Source organism: Amphibalanus amphitrite, unplaced genomic scaffold (genome assembly GCF_019059575.1).
Source record: "Amphibalanus amphitrite isolate SeventyFive unplaced genomic scaffold, NRLGWU_Aamphi_draft 000116F_arrow, whole genome shotgun sequence".
NCBI lineage: Eukaryota > Metazoa > Arthropoda > Thecostraca > Balanomorpha > Balanidae > Amphibalanus > Amphibalanus amphitrite.
Window position 1 is genome coordinate 82,571 of NW_024881611.1, and position 23,325 is coordinate 105,895.

General features: G+C 51.5%; 1 protein-coding gene across 3 annotated transcripts; it reads left to right on the forward strand.

Moving 5' to 3' along the window:
* The first annotated feature begins 4,389 nt into the window (after positions 1-4,389).
* On the forward strand, positions 4,390-22,507 carry LOC122381202 (zinc transporter ZIP6-like). Of its 3 annotated transcripts, none has more exons than XM_043365102.1 (11): positions 4,390-4,463; positions 5,081-6,038; positions 6,245-6,312; positions 16,461-16,650; positions 17,711-17,880; positions 18,315-18,503; positions 19,072-19,213; positions 19,402-19,559; positions 19,889-20,231; positions 20,536-20,723; positions 21,244-22,507. In XM_043365102.1, exons 2-11 carry the CDS (start codon positions 5,099-5,101, stop codon positions 21,394-21,396), a joined length of 2,541 nt encoding a protein of 846 aa, XP_043221037.1. In that variant the 5' UTR covers positions 4,390-4,463; positions 5,081-5,098; the 3' UTR covers positions 21,397-22,507. The 3 variants fall into 3 exon arrangements, with proteins under 3 accessions (XP_043221037.1, XP_043221036.1, XP_043221038.1); XM_043365101.1 differs by lacking the exon at positions 4,390-4,463 and adding an exon at positions 4,493-4,629; XM_043365103.1 differs by lacking the exon at positions 4,390-4,463 and adding an exon at positions 4,503-4,601.
* The last annotated feature ends 818 nt before the right edge of the window (positions 22,508-23,325 follow it).

Below are 23,325 nucleotides of genomic sequence, written 5' to 3' on the forward strand. Positions count from 1 at the left end.
ATCTGATTGTATTTTTGGATTTGGGAGGTCCATTTGCTCCCTATAGAAGCTAATATTGCTGCATATTCCCATTGAGGTGACAAGAATTAGCAAAATAGTGGTTCGGGCGCTTTTCAAAAATAGTACCGGACGCTGTTCCTCTTGTGACGTCATAGCTCCGTGACCTGACCTGACCCGGTCAAGTTTCTTATACCATATGATAGCCAATACTTGCCCCAACATGCATGGGAAGTTTCATCACGATCCATCAACCGATGTCCGTACCACCGGCAGGAAACCTCGGGCGTTGGCACTCAGTTTGTGAAAATCCGGCCGGAGGCTGTTCCCTTTGTGACGTCATAACTCCGTGACCTGACATGACCCGGTCAAATTTTTTTATCAAAAGATGCGCAAGATTTGCCCCATAAGGTACCCAAAATTTGGCGGCGCTGCGCGCCGCCGTTTTTGCACTATTTCCGAAAAACCTCAGGGGGGGGGGGGGGTTGCACCAACCCCCCCCCCCCTACATGGGCGAGGGTTAAGGTTACGTGACCTCAAGGTCATCATGAATACCTACCATTCGATGCGCCTTGACGAGCTGAACACGATGACACCAGCGGCTCCGCGTGGCTGTATCTTGTTCCTGTAAGGAGTTATTAACCTTACAGTTGCCCAAGAGCAAAAAAGGTCTCAAGGTAAACAAGGTTGATCGCATTTAAAGTCATTCATGGTATATTGGGCCATTCCAACGCGTTTTAGTGAGAAAAACAGGGGGTTGATTTTTCCCCATTGACTTATAGGTAATGGGCGTAGGTGGGTACCCGACCGATATCAAAATTCCGAGCTAAACAAATTGTAGCCATCCTCATCACATCCTATACGACTTCCAAAGGCCTCCGTCATCTACTGTAGCTGGCACGGTGACAAAGTTGCAAAAAAGTGATTTGAGGTTGTGTCATTCGAAGTGACCTGATGACCGAAGTGACGAAGTTGCCCGAAAGGTTTTTCCGCTATTCACGAAAAACATCAGGGGGGTGGGGGGTGGGGTAACCGGCCCCCCATCGGTGCGAGCAACGCTTGTTGGATAAATGGCTTTGAGTAGGTAGGTATACCTAAGGTATGTAAGCATGATTTTATATTTGGACCTCTTAAATGAAAATACAAGTAAATATAGGTAGTGAATAAAGAAAGTGACAAGGGAGTCATTTGCCAGCAAAATTGTGCAAAATCACGGAAATGACGCGCAAAAATACCTACCAAAATCACCTTGCACAGCCGATTGTCGCCATGTCACCAATTAAAAGTGACACAGTGCCTAATCTGATCATCAAGGATGTTTGTTTTACAAAATAGGGTGGGCGTGTTACCCGATGGGCGGCGGTCCCCCGTCTTCCCCTACAGGTCAGGTTCACGAGATTTTCAGGGGATGCGTAGGGGAGAGTGGGGAAAGATGCCCAGGGTTTTACTATGTCATATATTATTCGAAAATGACGATCGGAAAGCAAAAACTTGTAGTTTCAACGGAAGCCGACATCATTTTTCTCCAAAAATATCACACTTTCGTGCTTGAAATATGATAACTTGTTTTGCTATTAAGCATTTTCCTGAAGAAGTGAAAGGGGGCATCTTACCCCACAGGGTGGGAAAGACGCCCCCTGGCGTTGGGTAAGATGCCCCTGCACTATAAGTGACATAAATGGGCACGTGAATCGCCTTAACGAATTGGTAGTCCCTTCGGGCCTGCAGTAGACACCAAACGTCATCGTAAGGGCCCTTAAAAGTAGCCGTAAGGGGCTTCAGAGGTCATCGTTAGGGCCATCACGGTCCAGCGCGGCCAAACAAGCCTCCGTGGTGGCGTTCGGAGACCACTGTGGGGCCCTTATAGGTCTTCATGATGCTTGAGGGCCCTCGAGCCCATCGTGGGGACCTCAGATGCCAGCGCGGCCCGTGGAGCCAACGTGGGAGCCCTCAAAGGATGTCGTGAGGGGCCCTGGAGCCAATAATGTGGCCCACAGAGGCCGTCGTAAGGGCTCTCAGAGTCAGATGCCGCCCAAAAAGTCGCTGTGTGGGCCGAGAGACCGGCATGGGGAGCACCCGACCGTACTGGACTCTCAATAGTCCCAGATCGGCTTTTGTCTCTCAGCACAGGTATGTAATAAATGATTTGACGGGCTGCTTGAAGGACAGCCTACGGATTTAGGGGGGCGTCTTTCCCCATCAGGACAGGGGGCATCTTACCCCAAGGTACCGAGGTAACATTAAATCAGTACAATTCGTTAGCCATAAAACTACACCCTGAAACAAACTGTTTGGGACACAGTACACGCATGTTAATTTATCACGACTATAGCAAGGGACGCAAAAATTATCTACTTTCTTTGATATTTACAATGTTTTGACACCAAAATATTTTTTGAAAGCAGCAAATAAAAAACATGCAATCACCAGCCAGCCGTTGCCCAACTGAGCCTCGCAAATTTTTGTGCAGTTAACAAGGCAGGCTTCCGCTTTACGCTAAGAACATTAACCCGCGCCCGGCTGGGGGTCCTGGATTTCCACGCCCTGCTGGGGGGGGGGGGGGTGTTTGAACACCCCCCCTTCTAACTCGGCTCCTGGGCCACGTAGCGATACGCGGAAGGCGGCGTTCGAAAGAGCGTCAAAAATAATGAGGAAATCACTTCGGTCAATTTTTTGGTCAGGTCAAAGGTCAGGTCACCAGAGGTCATTGAAGGCAAAATTTCGCCGATTTCCAGGTCGAATGTCGAAAATTTCCAAGAAGCCAACGCATAACTCGGGAACCAATAGAGCTACAGCGCCGCGGAAAAGCGCATTCGATAGCCCTATTAACGCCCTTTCTGAGTAATTCTCTCAGATTTGACCTAACGTCAACGGTTTTGCCTGCAGGGGGCAAAAACTGCAAAAATAGACGATTTTTTTCGGAAACAGTTTTTCTGCATTAACTTTTGACCCAAGCATTGTACGAGCTTACTTTTACCGGCATCGTGTTCCTCTCGTCAAGACGCATCGAATGAACTATAACTTGACCTTGAAAGGTCAACTTGAAAATTTGACCTCAGGTCAAGGTCATGACCTGACCGGAAAGGGTCATGCTGCATATCAGTCGATCCGTATCGTCGAACTGAACACATCTAAGGCGTTTTCATCGCTCTAGCATGCCTCTATCAAAAGTTATTTGCGAAAAACTGTTAGATACCATTCGTGACCTAAGATGACCTCAGGGCATAAACAGGGGTCACGGACACCATTTTCATGTTCAGTGTGTCTAAACCACTTGTAATTCAGTGTTTGGGAGTGTTTATAATGTCTTTCGTCCAAAGGAGGCGCATTTCAATTTTCTCCCATTGACTTATAATGGGGAGGTCGCAAAATTGACCTGACCTTAGGTCATCGATATCAAAATTCTGAGATATACATTTTGTACATGCTATTGCTCTTAGCAATCGCTGAAAGTTTCAAAGCGATCGGTCACTCGGTGTAGCTATGACAGACATTGAAACTTTTTATGAGGTGAGGTCACTTCAAGTGACCTGGTGACCTGACCTTGAATGACCTTGGTCTGAAATTTTAACAAAATGTGTAGAATTGATGTATGATAAGGTGTACCAAAAACGGCGGCGCTCCGCGCCGCCGTTTTTGAGATATTCGCGAAAAACCACAAGGGGGGGTGTTCAAACACCCCCCCCCCAGCAGGGCGCGGGTTAATTTCCAGGTTCGATTCTTTGTTTCGCCGCTAGAGGGGGTGGGGCGTCTTTCCCACCCTGGGCATCTTACCCCACTCTCCCCTAAAATTGATTACCTAAATCACCGAAAAGTTTAGTCGCGATCAGCCGCTCTTACGCGAGTTATTCGCGAAAATCGAGGGGATGGAAGATGGATCCATCAGATCCAAAGTAGGTCCGATTCCCCTTATTAGGGGTGTGAGGGTCAAAATGCACGGTAGTGCACAAGGGATCGAAATGCGACTTGCGAGGAGTACTTGGAATTTGGAGAAACTGTTTGGATACCACCTCCCGCAGCGTCCGAGACCGACTTTCTGGATTCACCTGTGTGCTTGCGAGCCTTTTTCCATGGATCCTGATCTAGTGTCCCCACCTTTCATTTTAAAACCTTCCATTGCCACTGAGTCAACACCCGTGTGGATGTTATTTAATCAATTCTCGATTTATGGACCTCTTCGCAAGTCCAGCTACAAAATGAATGAATGTATTTTCCTCGACCCCACTCGGGGTATGGGAACTTGGCTGGGACATATTTACATTAGTGCTTGAGAAAAGATGCTGAAAAAGTCCCTAGATTGTGGAAGTTTCTCACCAACCGCCCATCATGTTATTTCCCACGGAGATTAAAAACCTGCTCCCGGTACAACGGCTGCACACGGCACAATTTGTTTCGTGCGTTTTGTATGCCGCAGAGCTTCGACCTGGTGGCACGCGCTGTTGAGGTGCTGTTGGCACGTGTGCAAGGTGGGTCATTTTGTAACCATTATTTTAGTGTCGTGTGCTAAACACATGGCCAGTTCCTCATGTGACTTCTTGCTGTGTGGGTGCATGTGAAGAATTACCGGTTGGCATTATGCTCGATGGCATGACTCTTCTTTGGAGGTATTCGATTGCCATCACTTGATAAATTGTAAGCTTGTTTGCTTTGAGTTAATACTTTTGATATTTGCAATTAATTAGAAGTCGAAGCTATGATTGATCATAATCAGATAACAATAATGATGAGATATTGTTCACACATGCTCTAGCAATCACAGCAGTTGCCAGTTGGAGTTGTTAATTTTTAAATGATTTTTGCTTTTCCTGGTTCAGGTTGGGAGCTGTGTCAACAATTACAACACCTACAAATTTAATCCTACAGGATTAGCTAGGAGTTAACCACAGCATCAGGCCTTTGCTTTTTCACAAATAATTGTCCTGGTTTTTGTTAATAATTTGTAGAAAGCCTGTAGCAGTACCTATTGGTACCTAATGGCGTAATTTTTGGTACCTAACGAGTTCAATGATTTTTGTGTCAGTGTTTTGCCAGCATTGGCATTATATTCCATGTGTGCAAAAATTAACGCCTTCAATTTTTACAGAACACAAGTCATTTTGCCATGGCTCTGGGCCCATTGGCAGTGGCAACAGTGGCTGCAGTGCTGCTGGCTCTGGCAGGTGGTCAGTCGACACCAGCCCTGGCACCAGTCCCAGCAAAGGTCAGCAGCACCTACATCAACCGCCTGCTGGCTGAGTATGGAGCTGATGGTGGCGGCAGCGGGCTGACGGCAGCCGGTCTGCAGCGTCTACTGAAGCAGCTGGGCATCATTCGGCACTGGCATGGACTGGCCGGCGACCACGACCACCACGACCATCATGACCACCACGACCACCATGACCACGACCATCACGACTCAGAGCACACCGATCATGAGCACAGCCAGCGTGCCCCGGCCGACCACGAGAGCGGCCTGGAGCACCGCGACGGCGGCCAGCCAGGCGGTACCAGTCTGCTGCGGGAGCCCGACCACCAGCACAGTCTGAGCCACGACCACGCAGACCATGACCACAGCACGGACCACGGAGACCACAACCACGCAGACCATGGTCACGGCGAGGGCCACAAGAACGGCACAGACCACGATCACGCAAACCATGATCACGCGGGCCACGACCATGCAGACCACGCGGGCCACGACCACGCAGATCACGCGGGCCACGACCACGCAGACCATGACCACAGCGCGGACCACGCAGACCATGACCACGCAGGCCATGACCACGCAGACCATGACCACGCAGACCATGACCACGCAGACCATGACCACGCAGACCATGACCACGCAGACAATGACCACGCAGACCATGACCACGCAGGCCATGACCACGCAGGTCACGACCATGCAGACCGTGACCACGCGGACCACGACCACGCTGACCATGACCACGACCACGACGCCCACTACCATGGTGACCACGAAGCCCACCACCATGGTCCTACCGTGAAAACTCCGAACGAGGCGCCACCCTCCCGTGCCAGCAGGGAACTCAGTCGACGAGGTACGTTAACGAGGATTGCCATATTTTGCCAGCGATATGTCTGTCTGGTCTCTAATTTGATTGTATTTTGTCATCCTTTGAAATGTAAATAGAAATTATGGCGTTTTTTATTTTTAGTAACGGATGACTTTGCATTTTTACGGAATGACTTGTCGAAGTGCCTGTACGTCCGGTCTCCAGACACGGTGTTTGCGTTTTGTTTGCAGACACTTCAGCGGTGGACCCGGCCGGTGCTGCCCCCGCGGCGGACGGGAACGGCGCCGCTCCCGCCTCGGTGAGTACCGTTAGGGAGGGAGGTACCGGGTCGCGTCACTGGCTGGGTAGAGGACAGAGTCCCGGATGGGACGGAGGAGAGCGACGTCTCTACTCGGCCCCCACCAGGCACAATTTTCCTTCAAACTGGGCTGATTTATTGTGTTCAGTCCGCCGGCCGGACGCTGGAAGGCAAATGAAATGATACTGATCCTGAGTTCAAACGCTATTTCTGTAACATCCATGGTTTTCATTTCATTTATTTTGATGTATAAATTGTCATTTCGAGGGTGTTTTTGAAGAAAATGTAGGCATGCTCACAGAGGTAAAATTTACGGAGGGAAAAGGCTATGCTTACAGGTACCTCTTTTTGTGCCGCCATATCCCTTAGTCTGGCAGAATTCAACACCAAACTCGCACATCACCCTTCCATTTGCCGGACTGATTCATATTTCAAGTATGACAGACCGGCTTTAAATGGCGGAGAAGTGACGGCAGGTTTTAGCTCCTATGGGGACAGGAGTGACACAGAATCGCGACGTCATCCATCCGGCTTTTCCAAAAAAAAAAGGAAGCTGGAGGGATCGTACCATTCTTTCATCATGCTGTCCCAGATTTTCAATACTCAGGTATTCTAGCACCGTAAGAATAAGTTGGTCTTTTTCTACGGTACCTATTGGTCCTTTCGTGCTCCGAACCCTTGAAATACGGAGTTCAGACTTCAGACCCTACTCAGGATATCGCCATTACCACCCTATCAGAAATACTGGAAAGTATGCACAGAGGCGGATCCAGCTCAGTTTTTTTTTTGGGGGGGGGGGCAAACCATAACAATTTATCGATTCTTTCCATGCATTGTCCATAGGCGTAATGTTAAAATTATGCCGTTTGGGGGGGGGGGGGGCAAATGCCCATTTTGCGCCCCCCCCCCCCCCCCGGATCCGCCACTAAGTCTGCATAGTTAACAGTCGAACATTCACGATGTCAGTGTAACCGAAAACGGACACGAAATGATCCCTGCTGAGTGCTCACCGACTGAGTTGTGATATACCTATCAGGTATATCACGAGCATAGCTGATAATTGTACAAAATCCCCTTCCTTTGAATGGGCATGATGTTTCTGACCTAAGGATGAGTCAACCGAAAACCCAAACGCTATTTTTAGGAACGTGATTATCATTACCGTAGGGTTTAAAGGTATGCTGGTTATCCATTAAATGACTGAGCATATTATGGCACTTGCTGGCCATTGTTGGAGGACCGAGTTAGCCTTCGGAGGTTTTCCGCAGTCGAGTCTGTGCCTTTTATCCTGTCCCGCGGTCCTGCGATCTAATCTGGAATGACGCGGCGTGAGGCTGTTGAAAGCCGCCTCTAAAGATCTAGATGAGTATAATTGTAGAATGTTTTGCTTCGTTTAGTGGTCTTTTTTAGTCAAAATATTTGCTTGAACTTATTAAGGTCTTGCCAGTTTTTGTACAATGATGTCTTTCTTGCTTTGCACAAACGGTGTTCCGCCGTGGCACAAGTTCATCAAGCATCATCATGCTTGGGACAGCTCCCATGCATATCAACTTGTGGCGAATGGCGATGCATCATCACTCGCTCGCTTGCCGGGTAAGGTTTTCGATCATCCGGTCTGATTATTTTCATTGTATCTCGGAGCCCGCGCTCCCACCACAGGGTATCCAATCAGCCGAGCAGCGAGACGGGCGATGGCGCTATGATAATCTTACTGAGGCTCTAATGGATGACGATCTCACTGAGGCTGCCTTACGGTTAGAAGTTCCCTTTTCTTACGTGAAGACGTGTAATAGACTGATGAAATTCCGTTACTCAGGTATGCCGCGGTCCTCTGTTCACAAAGAACTTTTTTGGACGGTTAATTTATACCAGACATTTGACAAGCGTCTTCCATTGTCAGGCGTCAACGCAGCATTTTAGTTTTCGGTATTCCAGCTTAGTTTATGATAGTATCCCTTGGACTGGAGTTTCTCAGTACTCTGAAATGAACCCTGAAACGACATCCAGCTGTCTCCTAGCCAGTTTACGACTCCGTTTCCCTCCTGCGAAGGACGGATGGTTTCTGGGAAAGTGGCGCCGCCCCTGGGGCGGCGGATGGACGGGCGTGCAGTCACGCCACGCCGTCCCTACCCGGTACCCCGGGCGGCGGCCGATGACGGGGCGGCGGGCTGGCGGGGCGCGGCGCGGCCGTGCACGGGCCGGCGCCGGCCGTGTTTATAGAGCGACCCGATCGGCCGGTGTGGGGTGGCCTGTTCCCACCGGCCGGCACCCTCGCTGCCGTCCGCCGGGCCCCCTGGCTACAGTCCCCTCCTGACCACGCACCGGCTTCCCGGCCTGCGGTAATCTATGGTACCCCAGCTGGTCGTAGGTCGTCGCTCGGCGCCGGCTAGGTTTTATGGTAGGTCCAAAATGGCCGTCTGGATGTAGGGGTGGGCCCGCCTGCTGTCTGGATCTAGGGGCCAGTCCGACTGTCGTCTGGATCTCAGGGTTATTCCGCCTGGTGTCTGGATTTTATGGCGGATCTGGTGTCCGGATGTAGCGCTTTGTTGGGTAACCATCTGGGGCTGTCTCCGCCCACGGTCTGGGTGCAGGGGTGTAACGCCCCCACCGGATGTGGGGACGTGCCATCCACCGTTTGGATGCGGGGACGTCTCCGCCGGCCGTCTGGATGTGGGGGCGAGTCTGACGTGGATGGCCTGCCGCCAAGTGGAGCAGCTGCGCTCCACCGACCGCCGCAGCGCTCACGCTGGCACGGCGCTATCGCCGGCACAGACACACCGGCGCTCAACACGGCTGCTGCACGGACGGTATTGATCGGAGGGGTGATGGCATCAATTACAAATTAAACGACACCAGTGAAATTTCACCGATCTGTGTAGCCGAGTTTCGTGCGGGCTGGATGCGGGGAGCTGGTTTCTTTCCATGCCGATGATGAGAGGAGCCATTTGCAGCCAGAGCGGCTCCAGATGAGGTCATATGGCGCAAACTGAGTGGCCCACAGGGCAAAGGGTACCGCCAGTCACGCTGACCATACCACCAGGCAATACGACACTGGCGATTCGCTTGATGCAGCTCGTATGACTTGCATGGCTTGGCATGGTACTGTTTTGTTTATTTGAAAACATACTGTCAGCTGTTCATGAACAGGGACAACGAAGGGATAACTCTTTTAACTTCTCCAACAAGCTTTGCATTTTTAGTGAAGACGTATACTTCTGATCTAAAGGTGAAATAACTTCTGCGTTGGGTGGTGGGGAGGGGGGACGGAGGTTAGACAGCGAAGTTCTGATTTTATTTGAAAGTTATACTACAAATCTGCTATTTCCGGTCTGAGCCCCACCAAATTAAATCTGTATTTTTTAGATTCATCACGACAGATGCAACCAAGTCGCGTCGCTGTACGGCTGAGACGAGGTGCCTCTCCCTGTCCCACGCTCCTTTCCCGTGGGGCGCTGCGCACCCGTCCATCCCCGGCCCCCGGCCAGGGACCGCCATCACCTTCCCAGAAGCCATTCATCCTTCGCCGAAACGGGGATGTCGCCTGGCGGCAGACTCGCTCGGGATGGCGTCCCCTCCGCCATCGCCCCGACTAACGGCCTGCCAGCAGCGTCATCCGTGACACTCGACCTCTGGCCAGAACATCCAGAAAGGCAGATGTGAACGAAGTCGTTAGCAGTTCTGAGACCTTACTTCTCCACACAAACTTCGCACCATATATGAATGGAGAATTCTTAGAAACATTGGGCAACACTGGGAGAGCATCAAACCATCTCCTTGAGTTTTTATCAGCGTGGTCTGTGACTTTATCTCAAGTGAGATGTCCGTGATTCAGCAGGATGACAAGCGATGTTTGTACCGTGTGGACGCGAGTAAGTCAGTCTAACGTCATCCTCACTTGTGACCTATGTGTCAAGTCAATCTTCTCGAAATTTCCGCCCCACACCAGAGTGGCTTGTTAAAAAAAAAAAACTGAATGTGACCACCTGAAGTGCGTGAGAACTGAGAACACATGACGTTTCCGGCGGAAGGGTGATCCTACCGATATTATAATGAATAGTTCATTTATATTTCGCACGGAAGCAAGCACTTATATTTTGGAGATTATAAACACCGCACAGTCAATCAGGTACTTCCGTGCCTCTAAATGCTTTTTACTTGCAAAAAACATCGATGCCAAACATGTATTTGTTAGCTAGTTATTCTTCTGCACACAGAGATAAACTGGACATGTCACTATGAACCGGAGCTTGCATTGCGGTACATCATGTATTTCAATTCTTATCTCATACTCTTCCTCTGCCCGAATGAAATGGAAGTCCCTAACCTAGCCTGACGTAATACAAAGTTCAGATATCGTTGAATATCTCGGATAACTCGAATACCTGGTGTTTTGGTCCCCAACTCGAGAAGGTTGAGCTCTGGACGTTGAACTGTAATCGGCCGACTGTGACGCCGGCTGCCATTGTGTGCTGGTGGTCGGCATCCGGCGTCGTGTCGTATACCGGCCCCCGAGACCCGTCTGTCGGCCGTGGGCCGCCCGCATCAGGTGGGCTCCTTCCGGCGGGGCGGCGCTGGCACGGCGACCGCCCCCGCCCCGCCCCCGCCCCCACACCCGCATCTGCACCCGTCGAGCGGAACGGACTGAGCCGATCGGCCAATAGCGGCCCACCACGGCAACCCTAATCGCGCCGAGCCCTGGTTGACAGCGCACCGATAGCGGTGAGGCGTATTCCAAGGATCGCCCCTCGGCCCGCTGCTCTTTGCCATCTCTGAAAATGATCCGTATCTTCACGCACATGGATCTGGCAAACAATATCCAGACGTTGGGCACATGTCAGTAGGTATATCATGTTGCAACTCGCACACCCATACAGTCATTCTGCGATTCGATTCTGCGAATCGAAGCTAACTAAGCTAAAATGCTAATTAGTTTCGTGTATGATTATATTTATTGATGTTGAGCACTTCCAAGAAGAGCCAGTTGTGGTTCTTTCTGAACAAGTTGTTATCAATGCAATTATGTTTATTGTGCTTCATTTGTTGTCTTTCATTTGTACGGTATATACTCCTCGTCGAGGTGCCGCTGATCGCCGACAAGCATCCAATACATATTGTTTGACTACCTGCCTAATAATAACCTCAGGCCCATGATGAAAATAGAAAATCCGAAGTCATGATTTCATCTAGCTTGTATACTGAGAGGAAAACATCGCTAAAAACGGACCACGAGCGCTCTGTTGCTAACAGTAGGATACTGTGAATAGCATCCCAGGACAGCAAGCTTTTAGACATACCTATGTATATTCCATTCAAAATACGTATCAGAACAGGTGCACTGGCCCTGGGTTCGGAGACTGAGATCAACAGCCCCTAATTCCCTTTTGGTCTAGATGGAGTTAGGCTCAGTTGCGGTTATAAAAGACTAGCATCAATGATCAAGGATCCCAACCGAAATTATTCATAAGCTTAAATGAAGACGCTGAAGGGATAGGGTCGCTTGTCTTATATTACGAATGTACCAGGAATTCCTGAACACGTGAGGTTATTAGATAGAGGTGCATGCCCCGTAGGAAGGGCTAGCAAGCCACACCTCATGTTCTCCTAGCTATGCGTGATACCCAAAAACGCACCCTGAAAGTGGTAGTCCAGGCTGAGTAGCACCAGATGTTAGTGGCAAGCAGTGCCTGGGTCGCGGCTGTGTGAGTCCTGAAACACTGTGCCCGTACAGGGTTATCTGAGTATCTCCGCCGAAGAAAAGGCGGCCGTGATGTCTACTTTTGTTCGCCCCTCTCGATTGATTTGTTTTTGTGACATATCTCCATCACAATCCAGTCCTTAATCGATTCGTAAATTTTATTCATCGCTGCCACTAAAAAGTGAATGCTGCGAGCGTGATACAGCTTTGCGTGACTCTCCGAAAAGACGTAGAGATAAGAGGTTGATTATTCAGGTCGGTAATCTGGTGAGCGCGGTCGCACGCACGCCCCAACAGTTACTTGCCTATAATCTGTTCAGATCTGAAGGCTGTTGGCCGGCGGGTGGTGGTTTCGAAATATAACCGGAAAACAATTACCGCCGGCTTTCTCGGGAAGTTACCCCGACTTAAATTCATTCTGAGAATAATTCTGTGGTGCGGCCTGTGTGGCAATCTGCGGGGGCGGGGCGGCTGTGTCCGGTTGGGCACAGGTGCCGGCGTGGTCGGCCACAGCTGTGTCCAACTGCTGTCACCTGTCTGTCGGCCGCCCCCGCGGCCAAACCACTGATCCCCCGGTCCCCCTCCTCCCCCTCACCGCAGCAGGTCAGGGGTCATCCCCTGTCTGTTCCGAACGGGTTCTGCGGCGCCGACGAAAACGTCTGCTTTCGTGTTTATTCAGCTTGAAAATAAACCCAACATCGGGATGTTGTCACACCGGACCGACACATGACGCAATGTCATGGTTAATTTGATGCATTTGTGTCGTCAGCTTTTATAGTGCCTACCTGTACGATATATCAGGGTTCTTTCTACATCCAGACATATGTAGAACATCTGCTTCAATAATGAGCCAAGTGTGCCACAAGGTTAACCCCAAGAGGGGTCTAAATTAATATTGCATGATACCGTCTTTGATGCGTTACAATTGTGATCACAGCACACATTTAGATTTGTTGTTTTTCGTATGTGGATCGGATCTTTCTATTCCATTTACTCATGGTACGGGCCGAAGCTTTCATAACTGATGCCGGTCTGATGACTTTACACGCTTATCGAGTGTATTTAATTTTACATTGAACAACGCACAAATACAACGTGACGCATTTCGGTTGCGTGTTTTGCGTTTTGTTATTTAATAACAGCTCTATGATTGTTTCATCACTGAGTTGAGTGACCGCCAGAGCCTGTGGTTCATGTCCACGGGTTGGGGTTGGTCAGCTCATCTTTATGAACTGACCGCGTCCGTCGCGGGTTGTGTATCGTCGTTCGTGCCGACGTTGTCTGGCCACATCCGGCCTTTGTTGATATCACGTGCCGTTTGAACCCCACATCCGTTGGTCTTATCTTGGCTGATCCACTATCCACTGTATCCGCTATCCACTGTCCGTGAGTATCCGCTAGTCTATCTGGCCTGACGGGGTGTATCTGTTAGAGTGAGTTTGCGAAATCGGTGGATCCGCGGAGTCCCTAGGGAATCCACGGAGTCCCTAGTGGCTCCGCGGATGAACATCAAGTCTATTATATTCGCGGATAAACGGGCGGGGATCCGCGGATGAACAAGACTCTTCAGGATAACCGCGAACTCCCTGAAGAGTTGACGAGATCCGCGAACCACCCGGGGAATCCGCGGAGTAACGATTCATTCTAGTGAGTTTGCGAAGTTCCTATGCGTTTCGTGCAGCTATCTTATGACAAAAATGCAAGGCATATTGGATAGATCGTCTGCGACTTAACCCTCACCCGTATTGGTGTTTTCCCAGTTGCTGTTGGAATTCACCGAGTAGGTACCGATTCATTCTAGTGAGTTCGTGAATTATTCTTTCATCTCGCTTAGACGTCGCTCGCAAATATTAATATGCAATTAAATAATGGACGGTAAGCCATTTTTGGCGTGGTTGAACTTCTGCGACCAGTCTGCTTACTTTTCTCCCAACCATTAATGGAAAGCTGGAAAGGCTACCGCGCATCTGAGCGATCATGTGAATGTATGCAAGTATGTATACATAACAGTAATGCTCACTCTTCTCCAGGGACGAAGCTTCCCGTACAGTTGGTGGGGCAGTTGCCCCCCCCCCCCCCAACTTGCCCTTTTACCACAGCCGACCTGACTCGACCGGTCAGCACCGCGCCTAACAGACGCTCCAGCCCGGCGCCACAGTATCTATTCTGGGGAACATTTGGACTGGAGGGGCAATGGCAATGCTGAACTTCGATACAAGAACCCAACACGTACATATCAACCCGCCTTTGAATATAGTGATTTGACCCAAGTTGACCGTAATTGGCTGAAGCCATTGCGTACTTGCAAACAAACTAATGAAAACTTAATCACGCATTGGCATTAATTGAGGTTGTTGGCTGTTGCGTCTCAAAGGCGATTAAAAAGACAGGATGTCCCCTATGCTATTTGGAATCGACCTGGAATGTCAACCAAATACCAATTGGCCTGGGGCCGTATGGTTTGGGTATTATTGGCTTCTTCTATGTAACCACGGAAAGCAAGCTATTTTTTTTTTCGCGAAAGGTTTAGCTCGATCAGGGGCCGCACGGCAAGGGTTCCAACGGAACCCTCCCCCGCGGACCCCTCCTCCCGCACACGGTAGCGTCCGAGAAAACAATAATACGGGCGAGGGTTAGCCCTCGCCCCGTTGGGGGAGGCAATTTGCCACCCCCTATGGTTTATCCTGAATGCCAAATTTTTAGTTCCTTCCCGGGCATCAATTTGACATCTTCACACAAAATTTCAAGTCTTACGTCACCTTAGGTCAGGAGTTATTGAGGTCAAACTGAGGTCATGTTCGAGCAAAAATGACCAAAAAACATGAAATCTTGAAACCATCACAAAAGCTACGGTTACCAAGCAATTTCAAAGTTTTTTATGTGGTTGTGTAGAAATAAAACGGCGCTAAAAAACTGTTCTCTCAGATTTTTAAAATTGTGGGATTTTAACCCCCCCCCCCCAAAAAAAAAACTTAGTCTTTTTTAAAAAACGCAAAATTATCCCAAAATTGTACGAAATAAAAACGGAATATGTATGATAGTCCGTGCGCTCTTCTATCTCCATGCCAAATTTTAGATCGATATCTCCTTTTTTGGCCAAGCTATGCGAAAAAAAAACTGTTCAAAATTGATGACGTCAATTTTTTAACTCAATTTTTAGCAATTCTAGACCACGTAGCGCAAAACAAAGACCACCATTAGGCTCCCCGTGACGAGCTGCATCGAATCGATTACCATTTAAAAAAAAATCAGCTTAAATATGACCTAATTTGACCTGACCTTAACCTGAACTTCACCAGAACATAACCTTAACTGGCCCCAAAGGCTGCCTGACCCACATAATCGCATTTGTCATGTAAAATGGACCATAAAACATGCATCATATGATATTTTCATATTCTGACCCTCAGTGACCTGACCTGGCATCAGTGACCTCAACTAGCAAAATATGTGTTTAACGAACAATTCCCATCGATGATTTTCAATGACATGCATTTTACTCGATTTTACAACACATTTCTTGAAATGCCTGTAAACGGTGAAAATTCGACATTTGACCTGACCTCCCTCGCTTTGACCTAGGTCAATGAAATTCCTAGGTCAATGAAATTGGGTCACAAGGTAGTTCTCCGCCGTGGCTACCCAACACTGTTTGCGGCTTGTTGCTATGTTGCGTGGTTCTCGAGATCTTAGGGGGAGGGGGCCAAAATGCCCCCCCCCCACAACAGGGCGCGTTGCTCCGGCAGACCCCAACGGGGCGCGGGTTAAGTCGCAGATGATCTACCCAATGCATTCTAGTCTAGGTAGCTGCACGAAACGCATAGGAACTTCGCAAACTCACTAGAATGAATCGTTACTCCGCGGATTCCCCGGGTGGTTCGCGGATCTCGTCAACTCTTCAGGGAGTTCGCGGTTATCCTGAAGAGTCTTGTTCATCCGCGGATCCCCGCCCGTTTATCCGCGAATATACTAGACTTGATGTTCATCCGCGGAGCCACTAGGGACTTCGCGGATACCCTAGGAAATCCGCGGATCCACAGATTTCGCAAACTCACTCTAACATATCCACTGTCCGTGAGTATCCGCTAGTCTATCTGGGCTGACGGGGTATATCCACTGTCCGTGTGTCCGGCCGACAGTGTCCGTGTGTCCGGCCGACACTGTCCATATTTCGGCCGACATTGTCCGTGTACTGACTGGCTGACCGGATGTTCGTGTCCGTAGTGTCCGAACACCTCTGTTCTGTGCTGACGTATGGACATATCTGTTGCTGACCGTGTGTTCATCTCCGTCCTACAGTACTGGGACACCTCCCTCCAGTACTGACCGTGTACTCCCGTGTCCCGCAGTGTCCTTACACCACCATTCGGTGCTAACCGCGTACACCTGTGTCCGTCCCAGTGTCCGTACACCTCCCTCCAGTACCGACCGCGTACACCCTCGTATCCCTCAGTGCCCGGACGCCGCCGGTCTGCTGCGTGAGTTCGGCCTGCGCCCGGACTCGGCCGTCTCGGCACGGGACGTGGCCCTGCTCTGCCCGGCGCTACTGTACCACGCGGCCGCGGACACCTGCGCCGTGGTCAGCGCTGACGGCCTCGGCGAGCCGGCGCCCCCGCCGCCCTACACCGTGCCGCCGCCGAAACGTGAGTCCCGCTTACTCATCCTACTCACCACCATGGTAATCGGTTTCTAGTTATTCGGTTCGGTAATCGGATCTGTGTGTGGTGATGTTAAGCGTGTGTTCGGACGGGCCGTTTTTCGCGTGGAATTTATTTCCACGCTGAGAAATTCCTCACGAAGACAGCCGTTTGGGCAGCGCGAAACGCGAGGAATCGCGCGAGATCCTGCGAAACGAGCCTGCCCGAACGGACGTATTCGTGAAGATTTTCTCAGTGTTTAAATTCCACGCGAAAAAATGGCCCGTACGAACACACGGTTAATCGCCAAATATCAGTTTTTTTTGCGACATTTCTTTTTATTTTAGTTTTTGATCCTGGATCCGTCTCGTAGTGATCTGAAAGCGCGTTTGCGTGTTTCAGCATGGTTGGATGCCGGTTTGTTTTTGATGTGACTGTGCGCTTGTGCGATTCAGTATGACTGTGCTACCCTGTCAGTGTGTGGCATATTCTGACTGTGCGCGCTTGTGTGATTCACTATGGCTGTGTGCCAGCCTCTAGGTATGTCTGGAGACTGACTGGGCGCTGTGGTTCAGTATGGCTGTTTGCCAGCCTTGTGTGTCTGGAACATTCTGACCGCTCGCTTGTGTGATTCAGTATGGCTGTGTGCCAGCTTCTAGGTATGTCTGGAGACTGACTGGGCGCTGTGGTTCAGTATGGCTGTTTGCCAACCTGGTGTGTCTGGAACATTCTAACCGTGCGCCCAGTGTTCTGTTTCAGTATGGCTGTTGGCAGGTCTGCCAGTCATCTGACTGTGCGCCCGTCGCTCTCTTTCAGTATGGCTGTTTGCTGGTCTGTCTATCATCTGACCGTGCGGCCAGTGTTCTGTTTCAATGTGGTGGTCTGCCAGTCATCTGACTGTGCGCCCGTCGCTCTGTTTCAGTATGGCTCTTTGCCGGCCTCTCGTTGTGTCTGTGGTCTGACTCCGTCGCTCTGTTTCAGTATGGCTGTTGGCCGCCCTCTGTGTGATCTGACTCCGTCGCTCTCCTTTCGTTGTGTCTGTGGTCTGACTGTCGCTCTGTTTCAGTATGGCTGTTTGCCGGCCTCTCGGTGCTGGCCATCAGCCTGTGCGGCCTGGCGGGCGTAGCCGTGGTGCCCATCATGCAGCGCGTGGTGTACCGCCAGCTGCTGCAGTTCCTGGTGGCACTGGCCGTCGGCACACTGGCCGGGGACGCGCTGCTCCATCTGCTGCCCCACGTCAGTGCAGAGCATACTCACAGTTTGTGGTTGATGCCTACCAACAGCGTACTACAAACATTGAACCATGCGCTCAGTCCCCAGAACACAGAATGGACTATTTCAACACCTTGGCAAAATAACTAGTATCTACATATGGGTATGGGAGTTGATGTTGAGAAAGAGTTTTAAGTATCCCGCGGTTTTTATTTGGATATTTTGTAGCAAATGAGTCAAATGGCATTAAATCTTGCATCTGGTCAGTGATAAGTCAGCCACGCTGTTGGATCGTGGGGTGTCTCGGAGAGGCGGACGGTTCAGAGACCTGTCGTTTCTCGGAGAGGCGGGAGGTTCCAGAGATCTGTCGTTTCTCCGAGGGGCGGGCGGTTTCAGAGAGATCTATTGCTTTTCGGAGAGGCGAGCGCTCCTCAGGGTGCGTGTGTTCTGTTCGACAGGCTCTGACTAATCACGCGGCGCACGGCCACGGCGACTCGGATGGCCACGATCACGGCCACGGCGAGGAGGGCAGCCACCTGGACGCCGTGCTGAAGGGACTGGTGGCGCTGGTCGCTCTGGTGTTCTTCTTCGCCGCCGAGAGGGCCATCGGCATCCTGCACGGCACCTGCACACGGGATAAAGACAAGGTAATGGTTACCGGTGGACAGGCTGTCGGGAAAACAAGGGGGATGGCTGTTGGCACTTGCACACGGGACAAACACAAGGTAACGGTGACAGGCTTCGAGGAAAACAAGGGGACGATGATGCCTATCCTGATAAACATGACGTAACGACGGGTCTCGGTGCCTGGCGTAAACACACGTCCGTAATAACGGTGCCCGCATTATGGTAAATAGGAAGTAGATGCAGCTGGGTGGTCCTTTTTATGACTGAAGATGTGGCTCGCGTGCGGACTAACAAGGTAGCGCTCAGTTATCACAGTCGGTCGGACAACTGACTCAGCCATCGTTGTTCTCATTTGAGAGTAATTGTTTACTTGTACGTTTTTATGATGCAGACCAGTCCTCGTCGTCGCTGTCGTGTGCCAAGTGCGCTCTCTTGATTTCACGGCGGTAGATGTGCACGTATGTCAGTGAGCTGGCGGCCGCACAATGGAAAACTGCGCTTCGTGCACAGACTATCGGCCCGACTGTTCGTACCATGTCCCTGACCACGTCCACCGCTCACTGCATCGCCCTGTTTGTTTGTGGGCAGAAAATCAACAAACGGCTGGCCGAAATGCCGGGCCTGAGCCGGGAGCAGACCGAGATGATTGAACGCAAGCTCAAAGACTATCGTCACTCGGCCGGCGCCAACCACTGCTTCGGCGATCGTGACACGGAGGATGTCCTGGCCCGTGAGTCACCCGGCCCGCGCTGGTGTGGCGTGATCGGAGTAACGTGACCTCACAGCTGGGGGAGCGTATCTCCGGAGTCCTGGGCTTCCCTACAGGAAGTGAGATGTTAAACCATGGATCACGTGGTGTTTCTATGGAGATCCATCACCGCTGGGTGTGGTAACTGACACGGTCGCTTGTGCTCACAGGCCTGAACACGAGCCACGAGCACGACTCGTGTCCTGTCGGAGACGGCGACCCGGACGCGGACAACCACAACCAGACACCGGACTGCGGCAGCCAGCAGGCGGCGGCTCCGGGCTGCGGCTCCCAGCCGGCCAGCCGCATCAATGGACACCGGACACAGGTGATTTAGTCGACCCGCACTCGAGGAAATGATTAATTCAGCCACGGATGCAAAGGAAAGGTGTTAGATTCAGCTACAGACACACAGAACGGCGATAGGTTCAGCTATGAACACAGAGCTGGACGCGATATAGGCAGCCATGGACCGCACTAATTGTAACTGCTACAGCAGCTGCTTGTCTTGCTGATGGTGTAGCCGTAGCTACAAAAGTATAGCTGGTCTAACCAGGTGGGCTTAAGACGCTGCGTCTGTCCACCGGCCGCCGGTGACGCAGCGTGCTGGGCTGTGATGTGCCCTGCGTGACGCTCGCTCTCTCCTCTAACCGCCAGGCGCGGGACAGTGAGCCGGGCACCTCTGGCAGCGGCCGGCCGGGCCAGCGCTCCGACGACAACTGCGAGCGCTTCAACGCCGACGAGCCGGTGGCGCACAGCAGCGACTTCACGGTCATCATTCACGAACACGAGCATCGGCATCACGGACACACGCACACCCACGGCCACATCCACGAGCCGGGCGGCTCGGCCATAGCCGTGGCTGGAATGGTGATCGTTGGAGACGGACTGCACAACTTCACGGACGGCATGGCCATCGGAGCGGCGTTCGCCGCCGGTCTGGCCAGCGGCCTGTCCACATCGGTGGCTGTCTTCTGCCACGAACTGCCGCACGAGATCGGTGAGCACGTGCTGACGGACGGACCGACCATGGTCCTTTTCTATGTTGACAGAGCGCCGCCCCATCCACCGGTTGAAGGGTCAACTATTGACCGTTCCTGTATATCTGTAAAACGACCTCCCGCCCCTCATCCTTCATGTAGGGGCCGATCATCGCCCATCCCTTGTCCCCCGTCAGTCTCTGTGCACTGACCGATGACCGTCCTCCGTGATCTGCAGTCTCACGGCCATCCCGGCACGCCCTAAATTCCCAATGAATAGCAAACAACTCTTCACTCACCGTGACCTCCATTTCCTGCCTACAGGCGATTTCGCGGTGCTGCTGCAGTCTGGCATGTCTGTGCGTCAGGCGCTGTTCTACAATGTCGTCTCGTCGGTCCTGTGTCTGCTCGGCATGGTGATCGGACTGGTGCTGGGCAACATGACCGCCTTCAGCTCGTGGGTGTTTGCCGGCGCGGCGGGATCCTTCCTCTACATCGCGCTGGTGGATATGGTGAGAACAGGCCCGAGACGCGACGGGGGCGGGATGTTCGTCTTCTGCGCCGGCATTGGCGTGGCGAGCTGAGGTGGTCGGCTGTGTTTTCCTTGAATATATCTCTGCGGATGCGCAAATGTCAGTCTACTGCTAGATTGGTTGATGTGAGGGAACTGAACGCGTAGCTGTGACAAGTGTCTTATCTAACTTTGTGACAATGTGACACACTTGACCTGCTGGCTGTTAGGCTGACGGAGGTGTCTTATTTGTTTTGTGTGATTATATGATAGGTACCTGATCTGACAGACGGATTGTTACAGGTACCTGATCTGTCCCATTTGACCGTTTGACTGTATGACAGGTCGATCACATGCTCAGCCTTATTCGCCGTATGACCGTTTGTTTGTGACGTGTGCCGGAGCTGACTGACCGTTTGTGACAGGTGCAGGGGCTGACTGACTGTGTTTGTGATAGGTGCCGGAGCTGACTGGCCGTTTGTGACAAGTGCCGGAGCTGACTGACTGACCGTTTGTGACAGGTGCCGGAGCTGACGGCCGGCTCCAGTGACTCGGGCTCCGGTCCGTGCAGCCAGCTGGCTCTCCAGCTGGCCGGCATGGGCTGCGGCGCCGCCATCATGCTCACCATTGCCATCTACGAGCACGAGCTGCACTCTCTGATCACGGTGCTGTGAGCGCCGGCCCGCCGAGCCGGCCGTGCTCCCAGATGCCTGTCCTGCTGCTCTCTAAGAAGCTTTACCGGCCGGCCGTGCTATGAGGAAGTACCGTGCTCTCAGCGGCCTAGCTTGCTGTTCAAGTACCGTGCTCTCAGTTCCCAAACCCGCTCTCTAAGCACTGTGCTCCATGGTGCCTGCCCCGCTCTCTAAGTATCGTGTTAGGCGCCTGTTCTGCTCTCTAAGTACCGTGTTAGGCGCCTGCCCTGTTAAGTACTGTGCTAGGCGCCTGCCCTACTCTTTAAGTACTGTTCCACCTGTCGGTAACCTACTCTTACTTAAAGTAACCTTAAGTACTTAAAGTAACCTGCTCTGATCAATATGAATATGATCTCTCTCTCTCTCTCTCTCTCTCTCTCTCTCTCTCTCTCTCTCTCTCTCTCTCTCTCTCTCTCTCTCTCTCGCTCTTTTTCTCTCCCTTCATCCCTCTCCTCTCTTTCTTATCTCCTTTTTCCCTAGTTTGCCAGTTGACTGCGAAAAGAAGCAATCAACTGACATAGTACTTAAACATGACGTAGCTAGTCTAGTCTCACGCTCTCTAGTAGCCCACCGTGTAGAAGCATGATGTAGCTAATGTGTTAGTGTCATACTCTTTTTAGTTGTAGCCCACCGCCTAGCGGCAGACGGGACGGGGTGTTGTCTGCGCCTGCGGTCGCTGTGACCCGAGCTGTGTCGTACGGTGGGGAGGCGCCGCCGCCACCGGTAATCATGACAAGTATTAGCGCGCTGGCGCTACTCGTTTCTGCGTGTGACGCGGTGCCGCTGGGCCGCGCTGAGTCGTGCCGCCGCTGTCTGCTCTCTCGGAGCCGTCTGTTTGTCTGTCTGTGTGCGGGTGTGGCAGGCGGTCTCGGCGCCCCGGGGCTGTCCGCTGCGGCGGGCGCCCTGCCGTCCACCGCCCGCCGCCCACTCGGCTCTCTGGCGTCACCTGCAGTCGGAAGGTGTGGTACGTGTATGGTGAAAGGAGTGCCATATTTTTAAGCTTTTGGGTGAGTGTGTGCCTCATTTTCAGACATCACATGATTTTTGTAGTTATTATTTTGAATAATCTGGTCGTAATACATTTTCATACGTACGGTGTCGTTTATTACATGGTTAGCCACACGCAGTGGAGGAAAGCCCAGAGCAACTGTGCTGTTGTGTACTGTGCGGGGCCGCTGTGGCCTTCCCGACCCACAGCGGCAGTGTAGCTTCAGTTGCGACTTTGCAGCCATATATGATTGAAGTTATGCGTGTTGCGAGACAGCCTTTCGCCTTCAGGCGCGTTACACTCCCGCCATCTGGGAACATATCTATTATCTGAATATTACGTATATGTTGTGCGGGACAATACACCTTCAGGAGCACAGCACTGCTGCCACCTACGAACGGGTTTGAGTACCATGCCCGGCGGAACAGTATACCTTCAGGCGCACGACACTGCTGCCATCTAGGAAGAGGTTTGGGTATTAGGGTATGTACTGCGGGATAGTATACCTTCAGGCGCATGATACTGCTGCCATCTAGGAAAAAGTTTGGGTACTAGGGTATGTACTGCGGGATAGCATACCTTCAGGCGCATGACACTGCTGCCATCTATGAACTGCTTTGGGTATTCTACGTCCTGCGGAACAGTATACGTCTAGGCGCTTGGCGCTACTGCCATCTAGGAACGGATTTGAGCATTTCATGCTCTGTGGGATAGTATGCATTCAGGCGCACGACACTGCTGCCATCTAGGGGCAGATTGGGTACCTTATGTCATGCGGAACAGTATACTTTCGGGCGCATGACTGCCGCCAGCTAGGAAGAGGTTTGGGTACTAGGATATGTTCTGCGGGATAGTATACCTCCGAACGGGACAGTACATCTGTTGTCATCTATGAGCATTGAGCAGGGACGGGGTTTTGTCCC